Consider the following 25,665-nt stretch of genomic DNA (forward strand, 5'->3'; position numbering starts at 1 on the left):
CCAAATAGATTTAAACCAAAATACCTAATCATGTTCCCAGCTGTATGAGAGCTTAGTCTTCATTAACAAAAAAGTAAGGTAACATGCTTCATGCCTAGTAGAATGTCCTATGCTCTGCACATACAAATTTTAATAGATATATTAAATGCCGACCTTAGAAAATATTTTCTAGGGATCAAGATAATGCCATCATTCGGCCTCTACCCAGAGTGAAAAGACTGCTATCAGACAGCGCTTGCCTACCCCATATCATTCAGGTGAGTTACCTTTATGTTATCAAATTAGAAACAGTATTTTAAGAATCATTCTCCCTTGTTCAATTTTATTATGAACCCTAGTCTTTTTTTTTTTTTTTATTATAGTCTATTCCATTTCCAAAAAGCCTCAACTTTGATTTACATTTAGTTTACTTCTAATTGAGTTGATATTCTGAATAAAGTGTGGAAGATTGTGTATCCAAGAGCCTAAACATGGGAAGCCCCCAGACTCCAGAATTATTTTCAAAAGGTTTTCTTTATTCATTCTTAAAATCACACCATTGAAGTTAGGATTCTTGGGAAGCACACTAGTGGGCCAGAAATGGACATGTGCTGGGCTGTGTCTCAAGAAATAATCACAGCTGTCTTGCCAGTTTGCCTCAGTGTTTTGACTCTTTTCAGTTAAGTGTTTCCAAGGACAGCAGCTGATCCGGTACATTCAGTTGGAATTATGCAGGATATACTAAAGTATCTTTTCTTCTTTTTTTTCCCCCTCATTATTCTGCTGTTCTGGAATTAAGGTATCTCCAGATTAGCATTAAATCCAAATAAGTCAGGTCCCAGAGATTTCAGGTCAGTGCTTCCCTCCTGTCTATGGAGTGTCCTATTGTTAAATCTCATTTTTTATATTAACCACACATGATGTGACTTTAAAGTATATATATGCCAGTAACTTTGCTGTTTGTACATATCACTTAAACATTGATGTGAAATGGGAAAGGAGAATTACTTAGTTTGTATATTTTTACATTCATGGATAGGTAAGTAAGTGCCTGTGCAAGTCACTGATAATGAAAAAGAGTTCTGAAATACAGTGCTAGTACCCTATTGACTACCCACCCCACCCCCCACTGACTTCTGTTACTTAAGCATATCAGCATTGCAAAATTTGTATGCTTTTCTGTTGTGGACCGTTCTGTTTCAGTGCTTACATGAAGGAACACTGCAGTTCTTTCTTGTAACCCGCCATCCACCCCAGCCTAGAGAACTGTGTGGCTGCTTATGTGAGGTAGAATGAAAAGAGGGATCTGCCTTCTCTTCTGGACATGTAGATAAAGGCCTAGAAAATCTACCTCTCCCAAGCATTATTTTCAAGAATCAGGGAGCTGAAAAGAAAGAAGTGAATGCGAACATTGTTGAATTTCAGGCCAGGAAAGAATGACTGGGGAAAAAAAAAAAAGATGTGGTTGGCATAACATGAAGCTTTCGAGGGGAAGAGTCTGTTTAAATTAACTAAAAAATCTCTAGTAATAGCTGAACAATTAAAATGACTCAGAAGAATTTAATTTTTAACTCTAACTGCTCTTAATAGTGTATATATTTTGTATATACTGAGTTCAAAAAATACTTTTAGAACATATTTTATTTTTCTTTAATTTCCTGTATTCTGGGAGACCTTACTCTTGCTAAACACAGGCAACTATAGTAGTTTTCAGGAACACATTATCTACATCGGTTGGTACAGATTTCTGTACTTCATTTGACTTTAAGAGCACACCGGTTTTACCTTTTGATACAGCTTTGGAATGTTTAGAGTGTGTCTAAGATACAGTGAGTGAATGTCCTAGGTTTTCTGGTATAGTCATAATTTCAAATATTCTGAGTTTTTGCCTGTTTATTCCCATATTTTAATTAAAATGATGTCAAGTCTTGAGCTACGACTGCTACTAACACTAGGGAAAATCCTGTTACTGTATCTGTTTTTCCTTTGTAAAATATCTCATAGTACTAAATACTACATCAAAATACCTTGAGGAACAGATAAGACACCAGAACACAGAGAAATCTAGTTTACCAAAGGCAAGACATACACCAGTTTAGTCTCCTGAGTCTGGAACTTTGACCTCCTAGTGTGAGCTAGTATTTACTCTTGTTATTTTTTTGTACTAGTGGCATTTGACCCAACACTGGGGATTCTTTGGAAATGTTTATAGAAAAGTGAAGTGCCACTTGTGTTAAGACTTAGAAAATTTCTTGATCAAATGTTTATTCATAGCAACTCTATATGATTTTCAAAAGCCCAGACTCTTTTTGGTGGCCCCGGATATTCCCTTAAGTATTACTAGCTCAAATTTTTTTTAGAGATCACGTCTCTTAGTACTTTCGGCCAGCAGTAAACGTACCACTAGTATTTGGTCACCCACGTTCCTTCTACTTGTACTTGTAGATTCATTTTTTAGTACTGTTAGTGTGCACTGATAGTTTTTCTCTGCTCCTTGAGTTCTCAAGGAGTCTCCAGGGAATTCTTTACATCCTGAAACTAACCCAAAGCATACCTACCTTTTTCTTTTTTATTTTGTCATTAACAAAGGCCACTAAGAAGATTCCTGCATAAAAAACGTTTTTTTTTAAAATTTATTTTTATTTTTTTTAGAAACGGTTTTATCTGTAATCATGACAGCATAGTTTCAGGCATCTTTGGGTCTTTTCTGAATAAGTTTTGAACAGTTCTCAATATTTTACTATCTCTGCATTAAATGTTGTTAAATGAATTAATTTTCAAATCTGATGAGTCTGGTAGACAGTAGCTTACTAAATCCCACAGATTTTTATTTTGTAATTTATTACATATAAGAAAGTGTAACCTCAGCACATGAAGTACATAAGCGTGAAGTAAATGATGTTATTGCAAGTTTTGTTATAATCCAGTAACAAAAACATTTTATTTTTTTAGCTACTGCTGACCTTTGACCCTATACTTGTTGAGAAGGTTGCGATTTTGTTATACCATATCATGCAAGATAACCCACAGTTACCTCGTCTTTATCTTAGTGGAGTATTTTTCTTTATCATGATGTATACAGGTTCCAATGTGCTTCCTGTTGCTCGGTAAGAACTTTAATGGTAATCTATTTAAAATTATTTCAAATGTACATGGACAGCTGTTTAACTTTTTGTCTGAGAATTTGGAAATTAGAATGGGGAAAATAATTATACCACTTTACCACATCTAACGTGAGAATTTATCACCATCTTTTATACAGTTTTAATATGTATTTAACATCACTATGTTCATATTGCACATACAGTTTGACATTTTGCTTTTTTCTTCAAATTAGGTAATTTTTCGTATTATATATTCTTAATATGACTATCATTTAAAAATCTTTCTAATTCATTTAAAAATGGTTCTTGCCTTAATTAGAAATTAAACAATTTGGGAGTATGTATTTTTACAAGTTGCCTTTCATGGCTTTTATTTGAGTATAAAAAAATCTGATCTTTAGAAAACTAAGATTACTTAATTTAAATCAGTTCCTATGTCTGACAGGTAATTTCTTTTTCTAGATTTTTGAAGTATACACATACCAAACAGGCTTTCAAGTCTGAGGAGGTAAGCCAGATCAATTCATGTAACTTGACGCTGCATAAGCTGTTTGGCACTAAACTGTCTTGAGCTGTGTATGTTTACTAGATTATAAGCACTTGTGGGCAGGTACTGTTTTACTCCTCTTTCACATTCCTTGTGGTACCTTGTACAGAGAAAGTCTAAGCTAATATTTTTTAATGAAAATAAATGTAGCCCATTAGAAATTGCAGATATGAATTATAACATGACCCTGCTGTGAATATAACTTGTTCCCGTTGTGTAAAACCTGGATTAATAACTTCCATAAATACTTCAGTATATATCTGAATCTCACACTCAGCTAAAATTCAGTAAAGACTTCATCCTTCTTTTTGTTCAGATCCTCAGGTGGCAGAAGTGCCAATTTCTTTTTTGAAGCTATTTAATTCTTCAGGTGCTCTCAAGTATCCTTGCCATTTTACTGGGGAAGAATAGGAATCCAAAAAAAGCTAAGGTTCATCCAGATAGCTTTGACAACCTGAAACTTTATACCTATATTTTACAGAGGTATTTATTGTCAAAATATAACTGAAAGATGATTCAAATTTTGTTAGAGTTTTCACGGAGCATTGATTTTCAGATTTTATTGTGAGCAGAATAATAAACCAACAGCAGTCCACTGCTGAGGACACTAACCAAGGAATGTTACACCTCTTTGACAAGGTGGTATAATGTCATGTTTTCTAGAGCATCCAGGGAGGGCCTGGAAAATAATCTAATAATATTAAAGTGATGCCCAGGCAGTATAATTTCCGCAGCTTTATACAAATAGAAAATGAGAATATAAAAAGAGTTTTAAAAAAATTAATGCGACCACCACAGTATAACATTAGGCATTTTTTGGCATTTCTTTTTTTCCCCTTTTTTTCTGTGCAGTTATGCATATGGAATCTTTTTTTCAAATTTTTATAACAAAAATGATATATCATTTCACCTAACAGTATTTTGAATAATTACAGCAAAACTGTGTTTGTAACAGAACTCTAGATGCAAAAACTAACCAAATAATGGTTTATTTTATTTTATTTTATTTTTAATGTTTATTTTTGAGACAGACTGAACACGAGCAGGGGAGGGGCAGAGATAGAGGGACACACAGAATATGAAGTAGGCTCCAGGCTCTGAACTGTCAGCATAGAGCTCGACATGGGGCTCAAACCCATGAACCTAAGCCAAAGATAGATGCTTAACCAACTGAGCCACCCGGCGCCCCCCAAAGAATGGTATTCTAAAGAACAAAACCACCAATTCTTTGTCCCAAAATTTAACGGATAGTGAATTTAGCAAAAAAGCCTGAAAGTATTTATCATCTAATTTGTCTTGGCATTAGGTGGTAAAACCGTGTCTGGGTTTTTCCTTCTGTCTCTTTGTCAGATCCTAGAGGAATAAAACATTCTCACTTTGCCTAGAAGGAAAAAAGAAAAGTATTTATAGTCCTTAGGATTTTATTTCCATCAGGTAAAGAAATGAGTTTTAAAATTTAGTATGATAAAGTATGATCATTCTCCTGACTCCCATTTGCCAGCCAGAGAATATGAAGTTCTTAATACAGTTAATTATAATTACCTTGAATAGATACTTTCCATCTAAATAGCCACACTTCCTGAGGACAGGCTTTTTAAGATGTTGATTTTCTGGACTTAACTTGTTTTTGAAAACAGAAGCAGTTCTAGGTGAAAACTGCAACCAACAATGTAACACAGGAAAATTGATATGTCTTGGTGGCATCTCTCCTTGTGCTGTCCTTTACTATTACATGTGGTCCAAGCAGATCATCCTAAATAATGTCAGCAGCCCCTGACATCTGACGAGCTTAAGACTCTGCTGGAGGCCCAGATGGTGTTAATTCTACCTTGAACCTCATGCCAAAGCCAGTTAATACCAGACATCTTCCCCTTCACAGAACATAAAAGCAATTTGTTCTGGTTGTTTTCTTAAAATATTCCCTAACCCTCATTCATTTATTAGAAAATTGAACGGTAACTTTAGTGTTTTTGTGTTTTGTTTTAAAGACAAAAGGACAAGATATTTTTCAGAGAAGTATACTTGGACACATCCTACCAGAAGCAATGGTTTGTTACTTAGAAAATTATGAGCCTGAAAAGTTTTCTGAGATTTTTCTGGGAGAATTTGATACTCCAGAAGCAATCTGGAGCAGTGAAATGAGGTAAATAGCCAACTGATTGTATTGTATACTCAGAATCCTTGCCTCTTGCCACCTGGTTTGACATCTGTTAAAAGAACTGTTTTCACTAGTTACACAATCCAAGCTACAGTAATCATTGGTGCCAAATCAAGGGATGAGTTTGACGAGGCCATGAGCTTTTTTCTAATCTAACATGATTTGACAGAGTTACTGTTACCTTAATAGAGCTTTACATAAGGTTGATCCTATTACCACTGGTGATGCTGAAGTCAGTCTATGGAACTGGTAGAATTTTAGGCAGTGTATGTAAGGAATATATAGGGATAAAATCAAGACACGCCTCCTTGGTATTTGGAAACAGAGCTGTCCCCCACTAAAGACTGTGCCCACATAGAATGGATCATACCAGAGATACCCCAATTCATTTTAGAATGAGGCCCTTAGCACATTTTGACCTTAATGTGGAAATTAGCTTTCCTAAAGAATGCCCTTGAGGAGGAAAAGCCTTGGAAAACAAGAAAAAGTAGAGGCACAGAAGCAGACGTCAGCATCCAGACAGGCTGTGTCTAGAAAAAGACTGCACACTTCATAGGTCCAGTGTCAAGGCCACCACTATTGTGGAGAACCCCTCAGTCCTCTTAGTTGGATGGCGGTTGATCTGAGTCTGTTACTCCCTCCCTTGGCTGACTTCACACTCACAGTGCCACTTGCTGATTATCATTTGGCTTGTCAGGTAGGTTGACCCGTAGACTTGGCATGTGCTAGCCAACAATGTATTCTGTGTGACAATCATCCTTTTCATTGGGAACAAATGTATAGGAATATAAAGAAGTTTACAACACAACTTTTCTATGGAATATTTTTCTCCTGAGATTGGTTAATATAAGTCCCTGTCTAAAAGATATAGCTGTCTGTATACTAATCCGATCAAATTTCTGCTAAACTGAGGGCCAGACACCAGATTGTTAATTATAATAAATACTGTGTACTGAGCTTCTTTGAGGTGCTAGTAAACTTAGTCCCCTGGTTATGCCCTCATGTGTTGCATGAAGTATGCAAATTCAATACCATTTGACCTTCTAATGACTGATTTTTGGAAGGACTGGGAATATCAGCCTTTTGCTCTATGCTTGTCCTTATAGATAAGTATTATAAATAAGTTTATATCCATTGAGACTTTTTACATAACAAGTATGGAATATTCTCAGTAACATTCTTATAAACACACATTTTAGGCCAATAATTGAGTTACTCTAAAGAAGATCCACGTAAATATTGTGCATGATTACCTGTCTTAACCTTTTTTTTTTTTTTTAATAAAATAATCCTTTCATAATGCTCGGAGAGTTTTCTAATTGTAGACGCCTCATGATAGAGAAGATTGCTGCCCATCTTGCTGATTTCACACCACGTCTTCAGAGTAACACAAGAGCACTTTATCAATATTGTCCCATCCCAGTAATCAACTATCCACAACTAGAAAATGAACTATTTTGTAATATTTATTACCTCAAACAACTTTGCGATACACTCCGGTTTCCAGATTGGCCCATTAAAGATCCGGTAAGTCAGTAGGTTCATTTGTGCCTTCTCAAACTGTAAAAATAGCTTCTAATCACTCCTGGGTATTTATTTCTTCTCTGATAAGGATAATAGCTTCCTTAAATGTTCCCTCTTACTTAAGGACTGTGTACCTCTGAGTGTAATGTAATATATTTGGATAAATCCCAGATATAGAAGCTTGTCTTTATAGCATATTGAGTAAGCTCGCAGATATTGGAATTAGGCAGTCTGGGATTGAGTCTCAGTTTGGCCATTAGTAGGTGTATTTAACATTGCTTGATTTCTCTAAGCCTCCATTACAGTAGCAGTACTACTACTAATAGCAACTATCTCATGTGGTTGGGAAGATTGAGAATTCATATGAAAAATAGCATGATTCCTGGCACACATAGGAGGCAGTAAGTGGGACCTACTATTTTATATAGTAGCCTGTCCACAGTGCCCTTGGGAACCCTCCAATTTGAGCCCTTGGATATCTGCTGGAAGCCTGGAATAAAGTGGGCTTGGGTGCCCCTGTTGGTTTTTTAGTATAGCAGTGGTTATACCATTATCCTTATCATCAAAAGATTTCAGAACAGTTACCATCTTAGGCATTGCCTCTTTATTGTGACCAGATAAAGACAGCTGTCTCTGCTACCTGTTATGGATTCAGCATGCAATAGAAAAGTATGGGTTTTTTAGTCAGACTTAGGTTTGAATCCAGTTCTACCACTTACTAAGTGGGAAACATGGTGCTATCTCAAAGAATCTGAATGGTTTCATGTATTAACGAAATTTTATACAAGAATTAAGTCTGCTACAGTCTGTAAAGCATCTAGCTCCTTGGCATAAATGCATGCAGTAAATATTGGCTTTCTTCTTCTGACCTGCTACCCAGACTCTCTTGGTTTTACTTACTGTCTCTTAGATTTGTTTGAATGTCAGCTTACCGGTAATTACATTAGATCACTTTGAGAAGCATGTAACCATATACTGCTTTCTTTCCTACTGCAATGTATCCACTAATTTCAAAATTTTCGGTGCTTTCTGAACATTTCTTTAACAATTAAAAGTAAAGACAGAAATTGTCAGAGAATAAAAATACCACATAAGAAAAAGAGAGGAATGTAGCCCTGTAGCAGATACCCAGCTACTTATTTAGCAGTGACTTTGGTTATGTGTATTTCAGAAAACCGTAATAGTTGGATAGCCCAGAAATGTCAGTTTAAATACAGCACAAGAATTCTGTAATTTATAATTATATTCTGAAATAGTTTTACTTTCATAAAAGATATAAATTTTAATCCTCTGTCTTTAAGGTTAAGCTTCTAAAAGATACTCTTGATGCCTGGAAGAAGGAAGTTGAAAAGAAGCCTCCTACAATGTCAATAGATGATGCTTATGAAGTGCTTAATCTCCCTCAAGGACAGGGCCCGTGAGTTATTTTCAGTATTGTAATAGTAAAAGTTTGCCTTGCCTTAGAATATTTTTTTTTTAATTTTTTTTTTAATGTTTTATTTTATTTTTGAGACAGAGACAGAGTATGAACTGGGGCAGAGAGAGAGGGAGACACAGAATCTGAAATGGGCTCCAGGCTCTGAGCTGTCAGCACAGAGCCCGACACGGGGCTCGAACTCACAGACCGTGAGATCATGACCTGAGCCGAAGTCGGATGCTTAACCGACTGAGCCACCCAGGCGCCCCTACTTGCCTTAGAATATTAATATCAAAGACTGGGTTATTAAACAACGGTTTTTACATTTTTTTTTTGCCTATTCTTTGATATGTATACACCTGTGGGAATAACCATATGGAACTGTACCCATGTGATTATCATTTATTACAAATTTGTTAGAATTAACATTTTTCTGTCTTGCTGGTACAGGTTTTGCTCTCTATTAACTGAAATAATGTAAAACACCTGGCACTGTACCTGCCACATGGTCGTCACTCATATACTCATCTTCCCCCTTCCTCCTACTATTTGTGTTACACGTGAGGAATAGATTTGGTAGCAACATATCTAGGACGCTAAGATGTATAGGAAAGAGTGTGCATTTACTTCATTAATATATAAGTGAAGTTTTTATAGTAGAATAGATAATATTAGAGAAAAGTGGTTTAAAAGACATTTTCTTAAGTCTGATTTTATACATTTTATACATTTTTGGCAAGGCTGATAGTCAATATTAAAATTATAGAGTTTGAAGTGACAGTTTGAAAAATTGGAAAAAAATTTTCTTAGTTCTTCAAATACAGTTTTGTGATTTGAAGTGAATGATAACCTTCCACAGGGAACATTGAGGTTTTATCTTTTGTATGTAAAGAATACTCTTCGGGCGTCTTGGTGGCTCAGTCATTTGAATGTCCAATTTCAGCTCAGGTCGTGATCTTGCGGTTCATGAGTTCAAGCCCCTCTTTGGGCTCCCTGCTGTCAGCACAGAGCCCACTTTGGATCTTCTGCCTCTTCGTTCTCCCCCTCCACTGTTTGCGCACACGTGCTGTCCCTCTTCTTCTCTCCCCAAAATAAATAAACATTAAAAAAAAATTCTTACTTGAATCTTACTGGGTTTAATTTGATGCCTAATATGTGATCATATATAATAAAAGTAAGATTCTTATAGTATCATTTTAAATGATTATATAAATTTTTTTCTTGTACCTTACTCTGTTCATAAAATAATTTTGCTATTTAACAGGCATGATGAGAGCAAGATTAGAAAAGCTTACTTCAGACTTGCACAGAAGTACCACCCTGATAAGAATCCAGAAGGGAGGGTATGTACTACCTTTGGAATTAGGACTTTTGGGTTGACTTCCTTTTGCTCTGTTAATGTTTTAGGTGGAGAAAAGGTATATTCACTCTCTGTGCTCGTGCCCGCCTCGTAATGCCCAGTGTATGTTACATTAACCTGTGGCCCATATGCCCTGGTTTGTGCATGAATGGTCCTCCCTCAGTTTACCAGAAGGACTGCCCTTATACTAGTAACTAATGGATATTTTCTCATGTCTAAGAATTAGGTCTAATGGGCAGTCACATGAATAATTGAATGTTAAGAATGTGGATGAATGTAATTAATTTGTAGGTGACGTTATGGGCATCCGAATTGCTTTGGGTGATTTTTTTTTTTTCTAATGACATTCAACTTCATATTGTTCTAACTGAAAAAATAGAAAATTTGGATCAGACTTAAAAGTTACCTGGTGGTGGTATTCCCTGATCCTGCCTCTTCAGCTTCCTACTAAAATGCCAAGAAAGATTACATAAAAGATGAAATCACACAGTATGATTTCTATAACTACGACTGATAGCTTATTGATAGAAACTTGGAGTAATTTCCACTGATTTCAAGGTTAACATTTTTTTAATTAAAGACAGACATTACTCCGGAATGGGAAGACTTGGTATTGAAAAGATACTGCTGGGATGCCTGGGTGGCTCAGTCGGTTGAGCATCTGACTTCAGCTCGGGTCATGATCTCACGGTTCATGGGTTCAAGCCTCCCATCAGGCTCTGTGCTGGCAGCTCGGAGCCTGAGCCTGCTTCTAATTCTGTGTCTACCTCTCTGGTTCTCCCTCCCCTGCTCACACTCTGTGTCTGTCTGTCTGTCTGTCTGTCTGTCTGTCTCTCTCTCTCTCTCTCTCTCTTGCTCTCAAAAATAAATAAGCATTTAAAAAAAAAATTTTTTTTTAAAGAAAAGATACTGCTTTTATATGTTTAAGATATTTTAAATCAAAAGCCTGGGATTTTTTGAGAAATGTGTAGCAATTCAGATTCATCTGGGAGAGAAAACAGTCAAGATAGGAAGAAATTTTTAAATCAGTATTAAATTGCTAGACTTAATACCAGATGTTGAAATACTCTATAAAGCTATGGTAGTAAAACAATATGACACACAAGAATCAGCATGTAGATCAAGGAACATAATATGGTGGTGTCATTTAAGACATGGATTTAGGAGTCAGACCTGGGTGTAAGTCTTAGCCCATCACCAGTTGACTTTGTGACCCTAGATGAGGATATAACTGTTCACACTTCATATGGACGTTTGGAGGATTAAATGAGATAATGTTTGTAATGCATATTTAGTACAATGCCTGCTGCAGTACTCCATAAACAGCTCTTATTATTTTTATAATAGCTCAGAAACTGTCTTTATATGTATGAGTTCAATATGATTTATATGGTATAAACCAAGTGAAGAAGAATTTTTTAGTAATGGTATTAAGGTCAGTAAATAGCTATTTGGCGGCGGGGCGGGGCGGGTAGGTTTCACCTTGAGTGTACCAGCTAGATTACAATTGGAATGAATTCCTTAATGTAAAAAACAAAATAATAACTAAGAAGCTATTGGTAAAATACAGACCAGCTGTTTGGTTTGAGATCTTCCACACTAAAAGTTAATTATGTTTGGTCATATACAGGATATGTTTGAAAAAGTAAATAAAGCATATGAATTTTTATGTACCAAATCAGCAAAAATAGTGGATGGGCCAGATCCAGAGAACATAATTTTAATTTTGAAAACACAGAGCATCCTCTTCAACCGTCATAAAGAAGGTAAGGCATGTGTTATTTTCAAATTCTCATTTACCTTCCAGCTGATATCTACCATGTTACTTGTTTCTACAGTATATTTTAACAGATTTAGAGTTATTATTGCGTAAGATTCTTAGAATTGCATTTTAGAGTAAAAGAGCAGTTTTCTATTGGAAGGGCCAAAATGTTGTTTGTTTTTATACTTTCCACTTCTTACCTATGTTTTTTAGTATTTTGCATTTCCAGCAAGTTTTTGTTACTCCTTCTGGAAGGACGTTAGCTTTTTGTGCCTGTTCATAACTTTAAAAGCTTCTAAAGAATGGTCTGGTCTTTAAAACCAATAGAAACTTTTCATGTGATCATATACTTTTCTCATACTTCTCATTTCCTATGGTAGCTCTCAAAACCCTCTGATCCTATGGGATAGTTTGCAAACCATGATTGTAGAAGAAATAGGTATGATTTCACAGTACAAGGTTATTGGGAATTTCCAGCATGTTTGCAGTGCCATTTGCTGTTAACAATAACCAGAAAGCCAGGAAAGTGAAAACTTTAAAGGCTTTGTTGGGGATGGGAAGTTAGTTTCAAGACTGCAGGTGTCCTTTGGCTTTGGAACTGAACTTGGCTTGAAGCCAAGAGTAAGAGACCCATTTGCTCTGTAGGATGATGTTGGGAGAGAAGGAAGAGAGGACAGTGGGGATTTGAGATAAGCAGGACTGTTGGGTAATTGAAGACAAGTGGGATTGCAGTTTTAGTATTACACGGGACAGCATGGGGATCTAGCAGTTTGAGAGCAGTGACTAATTGATTCACTTTTGCATATGAATTGAACAGAACACATTTGTAAAGCATTTAGTTACATGGCATTTACCACTAATCAAAATGACTTTAAACAAGTCTTTTTCAAACCATTGGTTACATTTTAATGGCTAATAACTATATTAGAGTTGCACTTGTGGCTCACCATTGGTTTATTATCAAGGTCATAATGTTTTTTCAGGCTGCACCTCCCACTTTTCCCAAAGGGGATTTATAAATAAGTTCTGGTGTGGGGTCCTGATCTGTCTGTGCTGTCTGCGGTCACATGAAAAGTTACAAAGATTCCGTGGACAATGCAGAAAGTAGATATTTTGCAAAGGATCAAAACCACTACATGCTTAAGTTTAGTAAAGTTTAATCTACCAGAAAATAATCTTTTTGGGGGCAGAAAAATTTTAGAGAAATCAGCCAAACAAGTATGCTAGAAAAGGAAAGATCCAAGGGATTTATACTAGGTTTAATTTCTTTTTATGAACTAGAATTAGGAGACATTTAAGATGTTAAATATTTTGTCATTTTTTTTAAGGGAACACAATTGAAAATAGTGTCAGAATTAACTTAAAACTATGACAATCAATTTTTCTTTTGCTTACTGTTTTCCCAACACTAACTTTTGATTATTTCAGATTTACAGCCTTATAAATATGCAGGATACCCCATGCTAATTAGGACTATAACAATGGAAACTTCAGATGACCTCCTGTTCTCAAAAGAATCACCATTGTTGCCTGCTGCTACAGAGCTAGCTTTCCATACTGTCAACTGCTCGGCCCTCAATGCTGAAGAGCTCAGGAGGGAGAATGGAATTGAGGTAATATGGGATGACCTCTGTCCTTTCTCTTCAAGCTAGTTGAGGCACATTGCATGACTTTTGGCAATAGAGAATTCACCAAGTACAATTGATGGAATTTCTTACCTTAATTTATTCCACCAAATAACATGTTATATTCTCCATATTCTAGCATTAAAATTAAAGGTAGAAATGGAGCTTTATTTCATAATGTGAAATGGAAAGTATTTGATTCAAAATTGATAACCTTAACTGCTCACAAAATAGCTTATTGGGAATGTTAAAAAAAAAACAAAAAACTTCTAGGGATCTTTTACTTGTTTAACAAATGTTAATTGAGCAAACATTTATTTACCAAGTATCTAACATTAAAAGGTCATTAATATTTTATTCCTACCAGAAAAGACTTTTCAGACTTCAAGTCAAAATGGGGGATTAATGGATAACTTCTTTCTCTTCAGGTGTTACAGGAGGCATTTAGTCGCTGTGTGGCTGTGTTGAATCGTTCTAGTAAACCAAGTGACATGTCAGTACAGGTGAGGCTAAAATGTGTGGTTCCAAGACAGTTACACTAGACCAGTAGTAATTGAAACTTGAACTTCTATGAGAATCACTTGGAGGGCTCATGAAAACGTGGGTGGCTGACCCCTGCTTGGGCTGCTGCCCATAGTTTCTGATTCAGTGGTTCTGGGGTAGAGGACTGAATATGCTTTTAACAAATTCTCAGGTGATACTGAGGCTATTGGTTTCTTTATCACACTTAAGTACTACACTAAATCACGTGGAATCTAGTGGCTTGATTTTTTTTTTCCTTAGAGAATAGTATGATGAACTCTTATATCCCTACCATCCACTTACAAACATTTGTCATTTTGCCATTCTTTTTTCACTTATCATCTGCTCCTTCCGTAATTTCCTTCTCTACCTCCCTCTCCCATCTCTAGTCATGTTTTTCCAGTTGTATTGAGAAGCAGTTGGCATACATCATTGTATTAATTTAAGGCATATTGCATGATGCTTTGATTTACATATACTGTGAAATGATTACCACAGGTTCACCTAACATTTGTCATCTTAGATATAACAATCCATCACTATAGTTTTTTTTTTTTTTTTCTGTTAAGGTTATAATTGAACTTATTGAGAGAAAAATCCATCAGGAATTCATTAAGATCGTTGTAGAATGCATCTTTTTGTGTGGTCCTTTTTATGCTAGCAAATTTTAGAATATAAAACAAACAAGTACAGGGTGCCTGGGTGGTGGCTCAGTTGATTAAGCGTCTGACTTCGGCTCAGGTCATGATCTCATGGTTGGTGGGTTTGAGCCCCATGTTGGGCTCTGTGCTAACAGCTCAGACCCCAGAGCCTGCTTCAGATTCTGTGTCCCCTTCTCTCTCAGCCCCTCCCCCATTCACATCTGATTCTTTCTCTCTCTCTCTCTCTCTCAAAAATAAATATAAACACTTAAATGAGTACAAGCTTTTTAGTTTCATACTTTATTTTGAAGTGTGGTAAATAAGTAGATTTGTTAGTTCTGCAATGTTAATAAGTTGGACAAAAATACCTTAACCGGAGGTTGGCAGACATCTTTTTATAAAGGGCCAGAGAGTAAATAAATATTTTTGTCAGGCTATTTACAGTCTCTCTTGCATATGTGTGTGTGTGTGTGTGTGTGTGTGTGTGTGTGTGTGTGTGTGTTAACAACCTTTAAAAATGTAAAACTGGGGTGCCTGGGTGGCTCAGTCAGTTACGCATCCAGCTCTTGGTTTTGGTTCAGGTCATAATCTCATGGTTCATGAGTTCAAGCCCCATATCAGGCTCTGTGCCGATATGGCAGTGCAGAGCCTGATTGGGGGTTCTCTCTCTCCCCTCTTTATCTGTCCCTACCCCACTTACACTCTTTTTTTTTTTTTTTTTTTGAGAAAAAGTAAAAACCATTCTTAGCTCCCTGGCCATACAAAAATGAACCAGGGCCAATTTGGCCCATGCACTGCAGTAGCCTTGGTTTGCCCACCCTGCATATAGAGGAAATCTTAGCCAGAATTACTAGTGATTCAGTAGAAATGTTCTTTTTAAATTTGGAGCATCATACATAGGATTAAGCATTATTCATGAATCTCTGCTGACTTGATTTCTGGTGTCTTAAGTAAGGAATGTGCATGTGAACCTTTTTTTGGTTTTTGTTTTTGCTCTGTTGTGTTGCATGCAGGTGTGTGGACACATAAGCAAATGCTACAGTGTGGCTGCTCAGTTTGAAGAATGCCGAGAGAAGATCACGGAAATGCCTGGCATCATCAAGGATCTCTGTCGGGTGCTATATTTTGGCAAGGTAGAGTTCATCTTTAATGCTTTCTAGATGCAGTAGGCAATGGGTGTTCTTGTCACATAGCCAGTCCCCAATTTATACATAAGCTGTTTTCCCAAAATTGTTTTTATGTGCATTATTTGGATCTCTAAAATCATTTTCACAGAACCCTTGGTGTAAATGGAGGCTTTAGTTCCTATGGTGGCCCATAAGAAATAAGACTAAAGTGACATGTAAAGGGAAGTGGGTCTCATCTGAACATTGGAAGAGAGGCAGAGAAGAAATGAGAGACTAGAGTAAATGAATCTAATGCAAGTAAAGGACCATGTGAAACCTGTAACAATCAAGTCACTGGTGGGAAGGGCTTTGGGTTGCTGAGAAGTTAATATTTCCTCCAAATCCTGTACTGCTGAGGCAAATTAGCCTCAAACTAGGGTAGGTGAAGTAGGTGACTGGGAAGGAGAGAGAGCTTTCTTAGATAACTGGATGGAGTGAGTTCTGTTGGAATTGAATAGGATTGGGGTGCCGATCCTGGACTAAGTTATCTAGAGTTAATAAATCTGATGAAAATCTCTTAAGTATATTTACATGATGTCCTTCGAAGTGTTTAATGAGAATACAAACTCTGATATAAAGAAGTAAATCCATACACCTGCACTAAAGATATTTCTGATACAGTTAAGACCCTAGCACGTGAGTTGTAATGCCTTATGACTATTTTTAAAAATTAGAATACAAAAATGGAGAAAACTATATTTCCGAATCTTTGAGTACTAGCCTCGAAAACAATTCAGTGTCTTATCACAGGGTCACTTTTAATTTTAGACTTTAAAGGATATTGGATTCAGATTTAAATTGGAATTGAAAATACAAGAGAGGTGAACATTTTGCGCAGTAAGATGGCTAGCTTGACGTACATTCATAACCAATTTCTCTTGGGAGCTTTTTTTTTTTTTTAATTTCATTATTCTTAATCTCTCAGAGTATTCCACGGGTGGCCGCTCTTGGAGTAGAATGTGTCAGTTCCTTTGCTGTTGATTTCTGGCTACAGACACACCTATTTCAGGCTGGAATTTTGTGGCATCTGCTTGGTTATCTATTTAATTATGACTACACGCTAGAAGAGAGTGGCATTCAGAAAAGCGAAGAAACAAATCAGCAGGTAACCTTCACACTGCTTTAGTCTTGAATTTAAACCCAAACCATAGGTTAATGCTGAATAATGCAAAGCAAAGGTCTAGCTATACAGAGCCCCAGACATGAACTGTTTTTCTGGATAACTAAATTTATAGCTCTTTAAGTCCCAGAACTTATTTTATTTTAACCATTTATGCTATGAGGATTTAAGGGGAGGGAATTTATAGTAGCATATACTGTACATAACTTAATCTTTTCTATTACCTAGAATCATTTTTATGATTGCAAAATTATGGTTGTATATCACAGAGAAATACAATGGTGTTGTTGGGGCTAGCTCCCCCAGGCACTTGAATACTTAACCTCATTTCCTTGAATATTTTTTCTGTCTCCTTTTTTAGTCACTCACCTTCATTACTCACGTTGTTAGTGTGTTCCTCTAGCAGGCAAGTCTGCCTACCTCTACTGTACTCCCCACCCTACCCCCAAATGTACTTCTTCCAGTTATCTATAAGATGGTGTAATGGTTATAACTGAGTATGTATATTCTGATGTTCTTTTGTGTAAATGGAAGAGCACATTCTAATGCATGAACTCTCTGACATCAGTGTTGGGAACTTCCTTTCTGCGCCTTAAATACGGTCCATACAGTTTTGATTTTATAAAGGCACCGTGTTACCTATGTAAGATGACATACCTACTTCAATGTATTAATATTTTTTGTAACAGGAAGTAGCCAACAGCCTTGCTAAATTGAGTGTCCGTGCTCTGAGTCGCCTTGGAGGATACCTGCCTGAAGAACAAGCGACCCCAGAAAATCCAACCATAAGAAAAAGTTTAGCTGGCATGCTGACACCCTACGTTGCTAGAAAACTTGCTGTAGTTAGTGCTACTGAGGTACGTGCTTCAGAGATAGCCTGGGTTTTGATGAATATTGCAAGATCCTTTAAATAGGAGGGGAACACAGCAATGTTTATTGCTGTAGGAAACCTAAAAATTGAAACTGTTCACCTTTGTTCTCTCAGCCAGGAAATTCAGTTTATTGTGGATTGATGGTAACGGTTCTACAAGTCCACCCTTTCTGCAAGGGTAGATTAACTTCAGGTTTCTCTGCTCTGGAGCGCACCATAATTCTTCCCAACCTTGAGTCATGAAGAGACAGGACAAGAGCATGAACTTGGAATGGTGTTTCACACTGGGCACAGAACTGGGAGTTAGGAGACCCAGAGTCTGGTTTTACAAGCTCTAACTTATTTACACTCAGAGTTGAAATCCTAAAAACTAATAGATACACATACATGGATTCATGACAAAAGTCAAGCATGACTTTGACAGCTCTCCCAACCTCTTTGGCCTCTTTGGCCTCTTTTGTGAGGATCATTGAGAAACAATCTAAGAATGTAGCATTAAAGAATTAAAGTATAAAAACCCACTGAGTAGGATACTATGAAACCTTAAAGGTATATTTAAAGACATTAAAACATGCTTAGGGGCACCTGGGTGGCTCAGCTGGTTGAGCGTCTGACTTCGGCTCTGGTCATGATCTCATTGTTTGTGAGTTCGAGCCCCGAGTCAGGCTCTGTGCTGATACCTCGGAGCCTGGAGCCTGCTTCGGATTCTGTGTCTCCTTCTCTCTCTACCCCTCCCCAACTTGTGCTCTGACTCTCTATGTGTCTCAAAAAATAAATAAATATAAAAAAAAATTAAAAAAGAAGATGTTTAAAGTATTTTAAGTGAAAAGGCTAAAAATCCCATTTTTGGTATTAAATGGGTGGATGTTAACTGTACTTCTCCCTGAATGGCTGAATTATAGGCTATTTTTATGTTTTCTCTGATGATCATCCAGTACTTTTGTAAGGGAAAAAGTCCTCAGTGTTCCAAATGTAAAGTATTCTTAGAATTTATTAAACATTTGTTTTTTAATTCAACCTGATTCTTTTTTTAGTGTAGACCATTGCTTTTCAGTGCCCTCTGAGCAAGAGGGAAGAGCTTTAGATACTGCTCCTGATGTTTGTACTTTCTCTATGCAAAGTATACATGATGCATTTTGCTGATTGAAAACATTCTTTCCAGAAATGCTGACAGGTTGTTGATAAACTGTTGGGTGGGGTGGTGGGGGGAGAAAAGTAGCATTTCAGAATCTTGGCCTAAACTCCATGTGGATTTTTCAAAATGCTTATTTTAAACTGCTATTTCTCAAAGTTTTATAATTTTCCTAAGAATGTATTTTTTCAATCATTTTATTTAACTAGTAGTTAAAATGTTTTAAGACAGGTTAGATGGCTTTGTATAAGAGGAAGGTTATAGCCTGCTACTCTCCTCCTAGTATAGAGCTCTGTAAATGTAGAATTAAGAAGTTTGTATTAGAGAGTCTCAAGTCTTTCTATAACACTGCTAATCGAGGAGAGCTAAATAAACAGTTAAGCACACTGGATGGCTAAGCAGTCAGAAGCTGTGTCTTCAAAACTGCTTCATGCAGCCTTGAGTCCGGGTTTGGCCAAGGAAATCTAAAGTGACTCTCTGCTCCTCAGTTTTATTTCCCTTCATAGCAGTATGCTTCAGAAAGACAGATTTTGTTTTCTGATTTGTTTATGTAAAGGCAGTATGGTATGGTTCTTTTTAAGCTCATGTTTACTATTTATTAAATGTTTCAACACAACTATCTCATGTTAATTTTCACCATAGCAGAGCAAATGTTACGATTGGGAGTCATACCGACTCCAATTTGTGTCCTAGTTTCTCCACTTAAGGCCTGTGTGACCTGGGACAAATCCCTGGATTACTCTCAGCTTTGATTTTTCTCAGTTGCAAAATGGATGATATCAGCAAACTTGTTAGAATTATTGAGGTCCATTGTATCTAAGGCACTTGTTACAGTGCTTGGCATGTGATCAGCAGTTTCAGTAAATGATAAGTTGAATTATTTTTTTCCAAATGTTACAAAATAGTAATATTCTGTGCCCTAGATTCTGAAGATGCTTAACAGCAACACAGAGAGCCCCTATTTGATATGGAACAATTCTACAAGAGCAGAACTACTTGAGTTTCTTGAATCCCAACAAGAAAACATGATTAAAAAAGTATGTTATTGTTTCATAAATTTCTTGGGTAACTTTTATAAATATTCTCTGGAAACATAACTTAGTACTGACAAAACAGAAACGTATTTATTGTGTTCTCCATTTGGTGTTAATTAAGCCTATAGGTTTTTGCCACCTAATATGTGGTCCATGTAAGAACAGTGTTCTTGTATTTAATGAGACATTTGTGTTTGTGGTTGTTACTGTTTAGTTTACATGTAGCTGCTTCCCATTGTAACGAATTTTTCTACCTAAAAGCACTCTTCTCTTCAGCCTCTTTTTTGAGTATATCAGAGTTGCTTTCTGGTATCAGAATTGAATGATTTCTCTTGTCTTGCCATCTTCTGGTGGAGAATCTGTTAAGCTATGAAAAAACAAACAAAAAACCCCAAAAGACTGTACTGTGCCCAGTAAGGATAAGGCTTGTGTAATCCACATACTAGATCGTTGAGACTTGATGAGTTAGCAGACAGTTATGTCTGTGTGTTTAGAAGTTATTATGCAATGAACACCACTGTTATGTCCTGAACTATTTAACTATTTCATGATAGTCACTCAGAACTCTACATAGATAGAAGTCTTTTGAAAATTGCAGAGCTGGGGAGAATAGATCTCACGTTTTTATACATCTCTCCTTTTACCAGAAGGGACATAGTAGCATCTTCTCTTTGTTTAATACTCCACAATTTATTGTATACTTTTACATATGATTTCAGTCCAACTTAAATTCTGTGTAATTTCAACCTGAATCTTCATTGGGACTGTTTCTCTCCCATTCCTCTTTTCTGTCTTTTTCCTTTTCCTTAAGTGGAAACTCTTCAGTTTGGCAATCTCTGTAACAGTACCCTGTCTTTTTTTTATTCAGAGACTCTGTTTTCCAGCACTTTCATTCAGCGTGTTACTTTTTAAAGGCCAGTCCAAATGTGTTCATTTCTGAGCTCCATTACTCTATAGCTGACTAGGCCAAATGTCTGCTGAGTGGAATGAGAAGAACCAAGTGTCGTATACTTGCTTTATAAACACTAGCTCTAAGACACTTCATTAGCTGACTTCTGTGATCTTTTGAAATCTTAAAATGGGTTATAGTATTAATCTTTGAACTAAAAAATAACATAACTCCATGCCTATTTCAGAGTTCATATTATTATAAACATTAATATTGTATTGAGTGCTATGATTGGTTTCCTACCCTGTTTTTCCTCTAGAAAAGGAATGGATCTTTTAAGCTATTTATCTGTTATTAAATTGAATATGGTTAGATTTGTAAACCAGACAGTAATGATTTTGATTTACAACTAACAGCTTGTTTTCTTTTTTAAAAGGGTGATTGTGACAAAACTTATGGATCAGAATTTGTCTATAGCGATCATGCCAAAGAACTTATTGTAGGGGAGATTTTTGTTAGGGTGTATAATGAAGTCCCTACTTTCCAACTAGAGGTAAGCTCTGTGCTTTTAGTTTCGTGTGATACCTTCAGTCATTTGTTATTGAAAGCTGCTAGTTTATTCACTTCTCGGTGTGGTATTCAGAAATAATAAATACCTGTCCCTTGCCTAATGCTTCATACTAACCTGGGTATGTGACGGGGTACCATTAAAGGCCTCTTTATTTTGCATGTTGAAGAATTTGATTTTGTGGATTCATGAATAAGAAGTTATTCCTCGCCCAGCTATTTTTTATATTTTATGCATAATGCTTCCCAGCTGTGTCATGTGCATATGCCTTCAACTTAACTAGTCTCTCCTGGAAGTGCAAGGCCATTTACACATTCACTCCATCATCCACCAGATAGAAGTACTTCTCTGGCCAGTTATTAGAGGACAATAAGGAAATACCCGTGGAAAGCAAAGATACTTTTTACAAAATGAGGTCAAACCATGTCATTTCTTGTGGTGATCCCTAATCACTTTGAGAAGCAAGTGAGTGTCACAATGACAGCACAAGTTACTTTTTTGGAAAGTGACAAGGAGGATTTTGTGGTTGGTTGCCATGTAAGGAGGGAAGAAGGGAGACTGTTTTAAAGTTTGTGCTTGGAAAAAAAAGGAATTTACTAAATCATAATATATATTATTTATCACGATAATATATATAAATAGCTGTTAAGCAGAATTAGTTCATTTATTTGTGAAGTCTCTTTGAAAACTGTCCCTTGAATTGATACCCTAAGTATATATTTTTTAAAATATAAAAATATAACCAAACTATAGAAGTTACATATTGTACTATCAATTACTTTGATTTGTAAAGGGAAGAGATACTCTAATTCAGAATTGTTATACTAAGATCCTAATGGGAGTATATTAGATCTCTAATGTATTAGGACAAAAGTTAAGGACACTTTTTTTTTTTTTAAGTTTGTTTATTTTGAGAAAAGAGTGTGCACACTGCAAGCGGGAGAGGAGCAGAGAGGGATGGAGAGAGAATCCCAAGCAGGCTCCTTGCTATCATTGCGGAGCCTGATGTGGGGCTTGATCTCATGAATTGTAAGATCATGACCTGAGCTGAAATCAGGAGTCAGATGCTTAACTGCCTGAGCCACCCAGGTGTCCTGAAACACTTTCTAATGCAACTGGGTGTTGTCCCCACAACCCCCAATTCATAGATGTTCGTGTGTATGTATAATTTAATCATTCCATAGCTTGAAGGTTTTGCCGGAGAGTGGGTGGGGGAAGGTGTTGCTCTGGAGTTTTTTAATGATTATTTCTGGGGGCACATGTGTTTGTAAACATTTCTCCACTCATTTTAGGTTCCAAAAGCATTTGCCGCAAGTCTTTTGGATTATATAGGCTCCCAGGCCCAGTACCTCCACACATTCATGGCTATCACACATGCTGCAAAAGTGGAGTCAGAGCAACACGGAGACCGCTTGCCAAGAGTGGAAATGGCTTTGGAGGCTCTGAGAAATGTCATAAAATATAATCCAGGTGTGTGACTATACCCTTGATCAGTAAGATCCTTAAAATAGAAGGGCCCTAAAAATTCCCAATTTTATCGGAGAAACTCAAAGAAAATAGTATACTTGGTTGTAATGTTTACTTGGTATAACATAACAAGACTTGAGCTCATATTTTTACCTATAAACAGTAGGATGGAAAGAGAGGTCAAGGCATCATGTTTAGAAGTATTCATATCTCTAAGAGAAAATAAGTCTTAATGAGTGGAAAAGGTAGAATAACTTTGATGGTGTAAAATTCCACATTGATGACATAAGTTGACATATAAGTGCTTAAATTAGATTTATTAATTAGGTGATCTAATTTGCCTTCTCTGCTACCTGACACATAGTTTTGAGAAACTGACTGAAGCTTTTGGTATATAAAAATTGAAATAAAAAAGTGAGAGTTTTCATTCTTAAATGACCTTAAGAGGACATTTCCAAAAATGTCTTGCCTGACTCCAGGGAGATGCATGCGTGAAAATCTGAAAGTATCAAAGTTTTCTAACTTTGATAACAGATATGGAATATAAAACCTAAAACAATACAGATTCAACGTAAGTTACTTGAAGACCCCAAATCCTTTTTATTTTTATTAACTTTCAGGTACTCTTTTGCTCTTTTCAGTATATATTATGATGATCTAGTGATTTGAAAATGAATTTAAAAGCAACCTATGAATGGAATATTTTCAGACTCTTTTAAGTCAAGGAGTCTTAGTGAATTTTCTTCTGAAGTCTCAAAAAATTACAGATTACACCATATGTGTTCTTACTACCATATAGTAAAAGGAAAAATACACTGAACAAAATTTTAATGTTTAATGTTTTTGTTCCGTTAACAACAAGATGGTAGTAAGTATATGGGGTTGGGGTTTGAGGTGGGTGAGAAACGGAAGAAATACTATTCAGTTTTATGTATTTTCGCAAGTAGTCCTTTGTATATGCATACAGGTGTCTATGATGTAGTCCTCAACCAGCAGAGTTCCAATACAGTCTAAAAACCAAAAGGCAAATAATGTCACACACTCCCAAAATATAATTAGGCAGAGGGGTAGCTATAAGATCTAGAGGTAAAGAGTAAAAATACCACCTTACACCCTTATTTTTAAACTTGTATTTGGAGTGTGTATTTGATACATTGTTTTTAGCCTGAGGGCCAGGGGTGTGGATGGAAATGAAAACAAAACAAACCTAAGAAATTCTGTCTTATTCTTTGCCTCTTAAGATTTACTGCTGCTTAGAGGAACTTCACTCACTTAATGATAGAAATGTTGAGGAAAGATGATCAGAGACTTAGAATTGCCAGTAAACAACAGTGTATATTGGTTTTCTGAAGGTCTGTCATTTAGAACATTGCTTAGAAATAAAAGATAAGCATTTTTATTCTTATTCCCTAGGCTCTGAAAGTGAATGCATTGGGCACTTTAAGTTAATATTTTCTCTTCTCCGAGTCCATGGAGCTGGTCAAGTGCAGCAGTTGGCTTTAGAGGTAAAAGAATTTTATATTAAAGCATGTTGCCTTTCCTACCCGTACCGTATGTGGTTTAGGCCTTAATTAATCACCATCTGAATTTGGAAGTTTCCATGTGTGTTTATTTTTTCATTTTGCTTATTAAGCCAAGTAAATATGGTCTTAAAATTTGAATTAGCGTATTCATTTTGAAGAGCAAACTGCACAGTGTTACTCAAGGTGCTTCCCTGTATGGTCATTGTCTGTCATGCATCAGAACTTGGGATGCATTGTATAGTGTCATGCAGTGTGGGTTAGGGATTGGGCTTTACTGGAGAAGCTTGGAAGACACAGATGACAAGAATAGGGGGTAGGGTTTCCTTGATCTCCCAGTGTCCCCAGAGACCAGGGCATATTGCTGGCTACACACTGTAGGTTTGTGTTCAGAGGACAGATCCCACCCCCCCCCCCCCCCCCGCCCCTTCCCTTCAGTTGCTATCCCTTTTTGTGGATTAGTACAAAAGCAGCCTTTTCATTGAGGGTTACAGACAGACAACTGGGGTGTTAACACTCTTTACAGGAGCTGGCTAAGAAAGCCAGTTGCCCAGAACCTATGAGCCTTGGAGGTCCAAGAGAACTTGGAAACCCCTCCTTTAGGAGATGAAAGCACTGGTCCCATGGGAAGCCTGGTGCAGCCTTTTCCTCTGGGAGAAGCAGGAAGTCCCTAGCTGTAGGGGGCTTATGGTCTAGGCAGCCCAGAGTAAGCTCCCAGGATCATTTTGTAACACAACTTGTAAAGAACACTGCTGTAACAGGTTTATGAGCAGTTTCTAAATTATTTGTAAAACGTGTTCTTAGATTGCATTTTGGTTTAAAGATTTTTAATAAAATAATACAAGTTGAATTGGTCAAAAAATCTTAAGCATGTTCCTCTACTTAATTCCTCCATGTACCTTGTAACTTTTTAAATGAACATTATTAAATCTAAGATCTGTTGGTTGACCACATGGTTCAAATGAAGCAAAATTGATCTTTACTATAAAAGTTAGACTTGAGAGTTCATCCTTTTTTTTTTTTTAATTTTTTTAATGTTTATTTAGTGAGGATTGTTATCTTCCTAACCACTCCCCTCCCCAGTTTTGTGATTGGAAAACATTGCATGAACCAGTATAGCATCAAAGACATCTTAATAACCTCAAGATTTTGAATTGGTGCTAAAATATTTCTTTTGTTCAATGTTTATTTCTAAATTAATAGGAAGCTAAAGTACATAATATATATACGAGCATTAACATTTTAAGTTATTTCTCAAA

The 25,665-nt window shown here is 36.4% G+C and overlaps 1 protein-coding gene across 2 annotated transcripts in view; it reads left to right on the forward strand.

Moving 5' to 3' along the window:
* DNAJC13 (DnaJ heat shock protein family (Hsp40) member C13) overlaps positions 1-25,665 on the forward strand; it is a 125,082-nt gene that overhangs the window by 76,015 nt on the left and 23,402 nt on the right. For both annotated transcript variants that reach the window (XM_047874648.1, XM_047874649.1), the window contains 17 exons: positions 173-257; positions 2,932-3,086; positions 3,546-3,591; positions 5,619-5,773; positions 7,114-7,315; positions 8,614-8,729; positions 9,994-10,072; positions 11,720-11,855; positions 13,280-13,464; positions 13,905-13,979; positions 15,653-15,772; positions 16,731-16,910; positions 17,615-17,782; positions 19,852-19,965; positions 21,288-21,404; positions 22,712-22,889; positions 24,300-24,391. In XM_047874648.1, the coding sequence (XP_047730604.1) occupies positions 173-257; positions 2,932-3,086; positions 3,546-3,591; positions 5,619-5,773; positions 7,114-7,315; positions 8,614-8,729; positions 9,994-10,072; positions 11,720-11,855; positions 13,280-13,464; positions 13,905-13,979; positions 15,653-15,772; positions 16,731-16,910; positions 17,615-17,782; positions 19,852-19,965; positions 21,288-21,404; positions 22,712-22,889; positions 24,300-24,391 (2,203 nt within the window). The remainder of the gene's footprint in view (positions 1-172; positions 258-2,931; positions 3,087-3,545; positions 3,592-5,618; positions 5,774-7,113; positions 7,316-8,613; positions 8,730-9,993; positions 10,073-11,719; positions 11,856-13,279; positions 13,465-13,904; positions 13,980-15,652; positions 15,773-16,730; positions 16,911-17,614; positions 17,783-19,851; positions 19,966-21,287; positions 21,405-22,711; positions 22,890-24,299; positions 24,392-25,665) is intronic.

This window comes from Prionailurus viverrinus, chromosome C2 (genome assembly GCF_022837055.1).
Source record: "Prionailurus viverrinus isolate Anna chromosome C2, UM_Priviv_1.0, whole genome shotgun sequence".
Classification (NCBI taxonomy): Eukaryota; Metazoa; Chordata; class Mammalia; order Carnivora; family Felidae; genus Prionailurus; species Prionailurus viverrinus.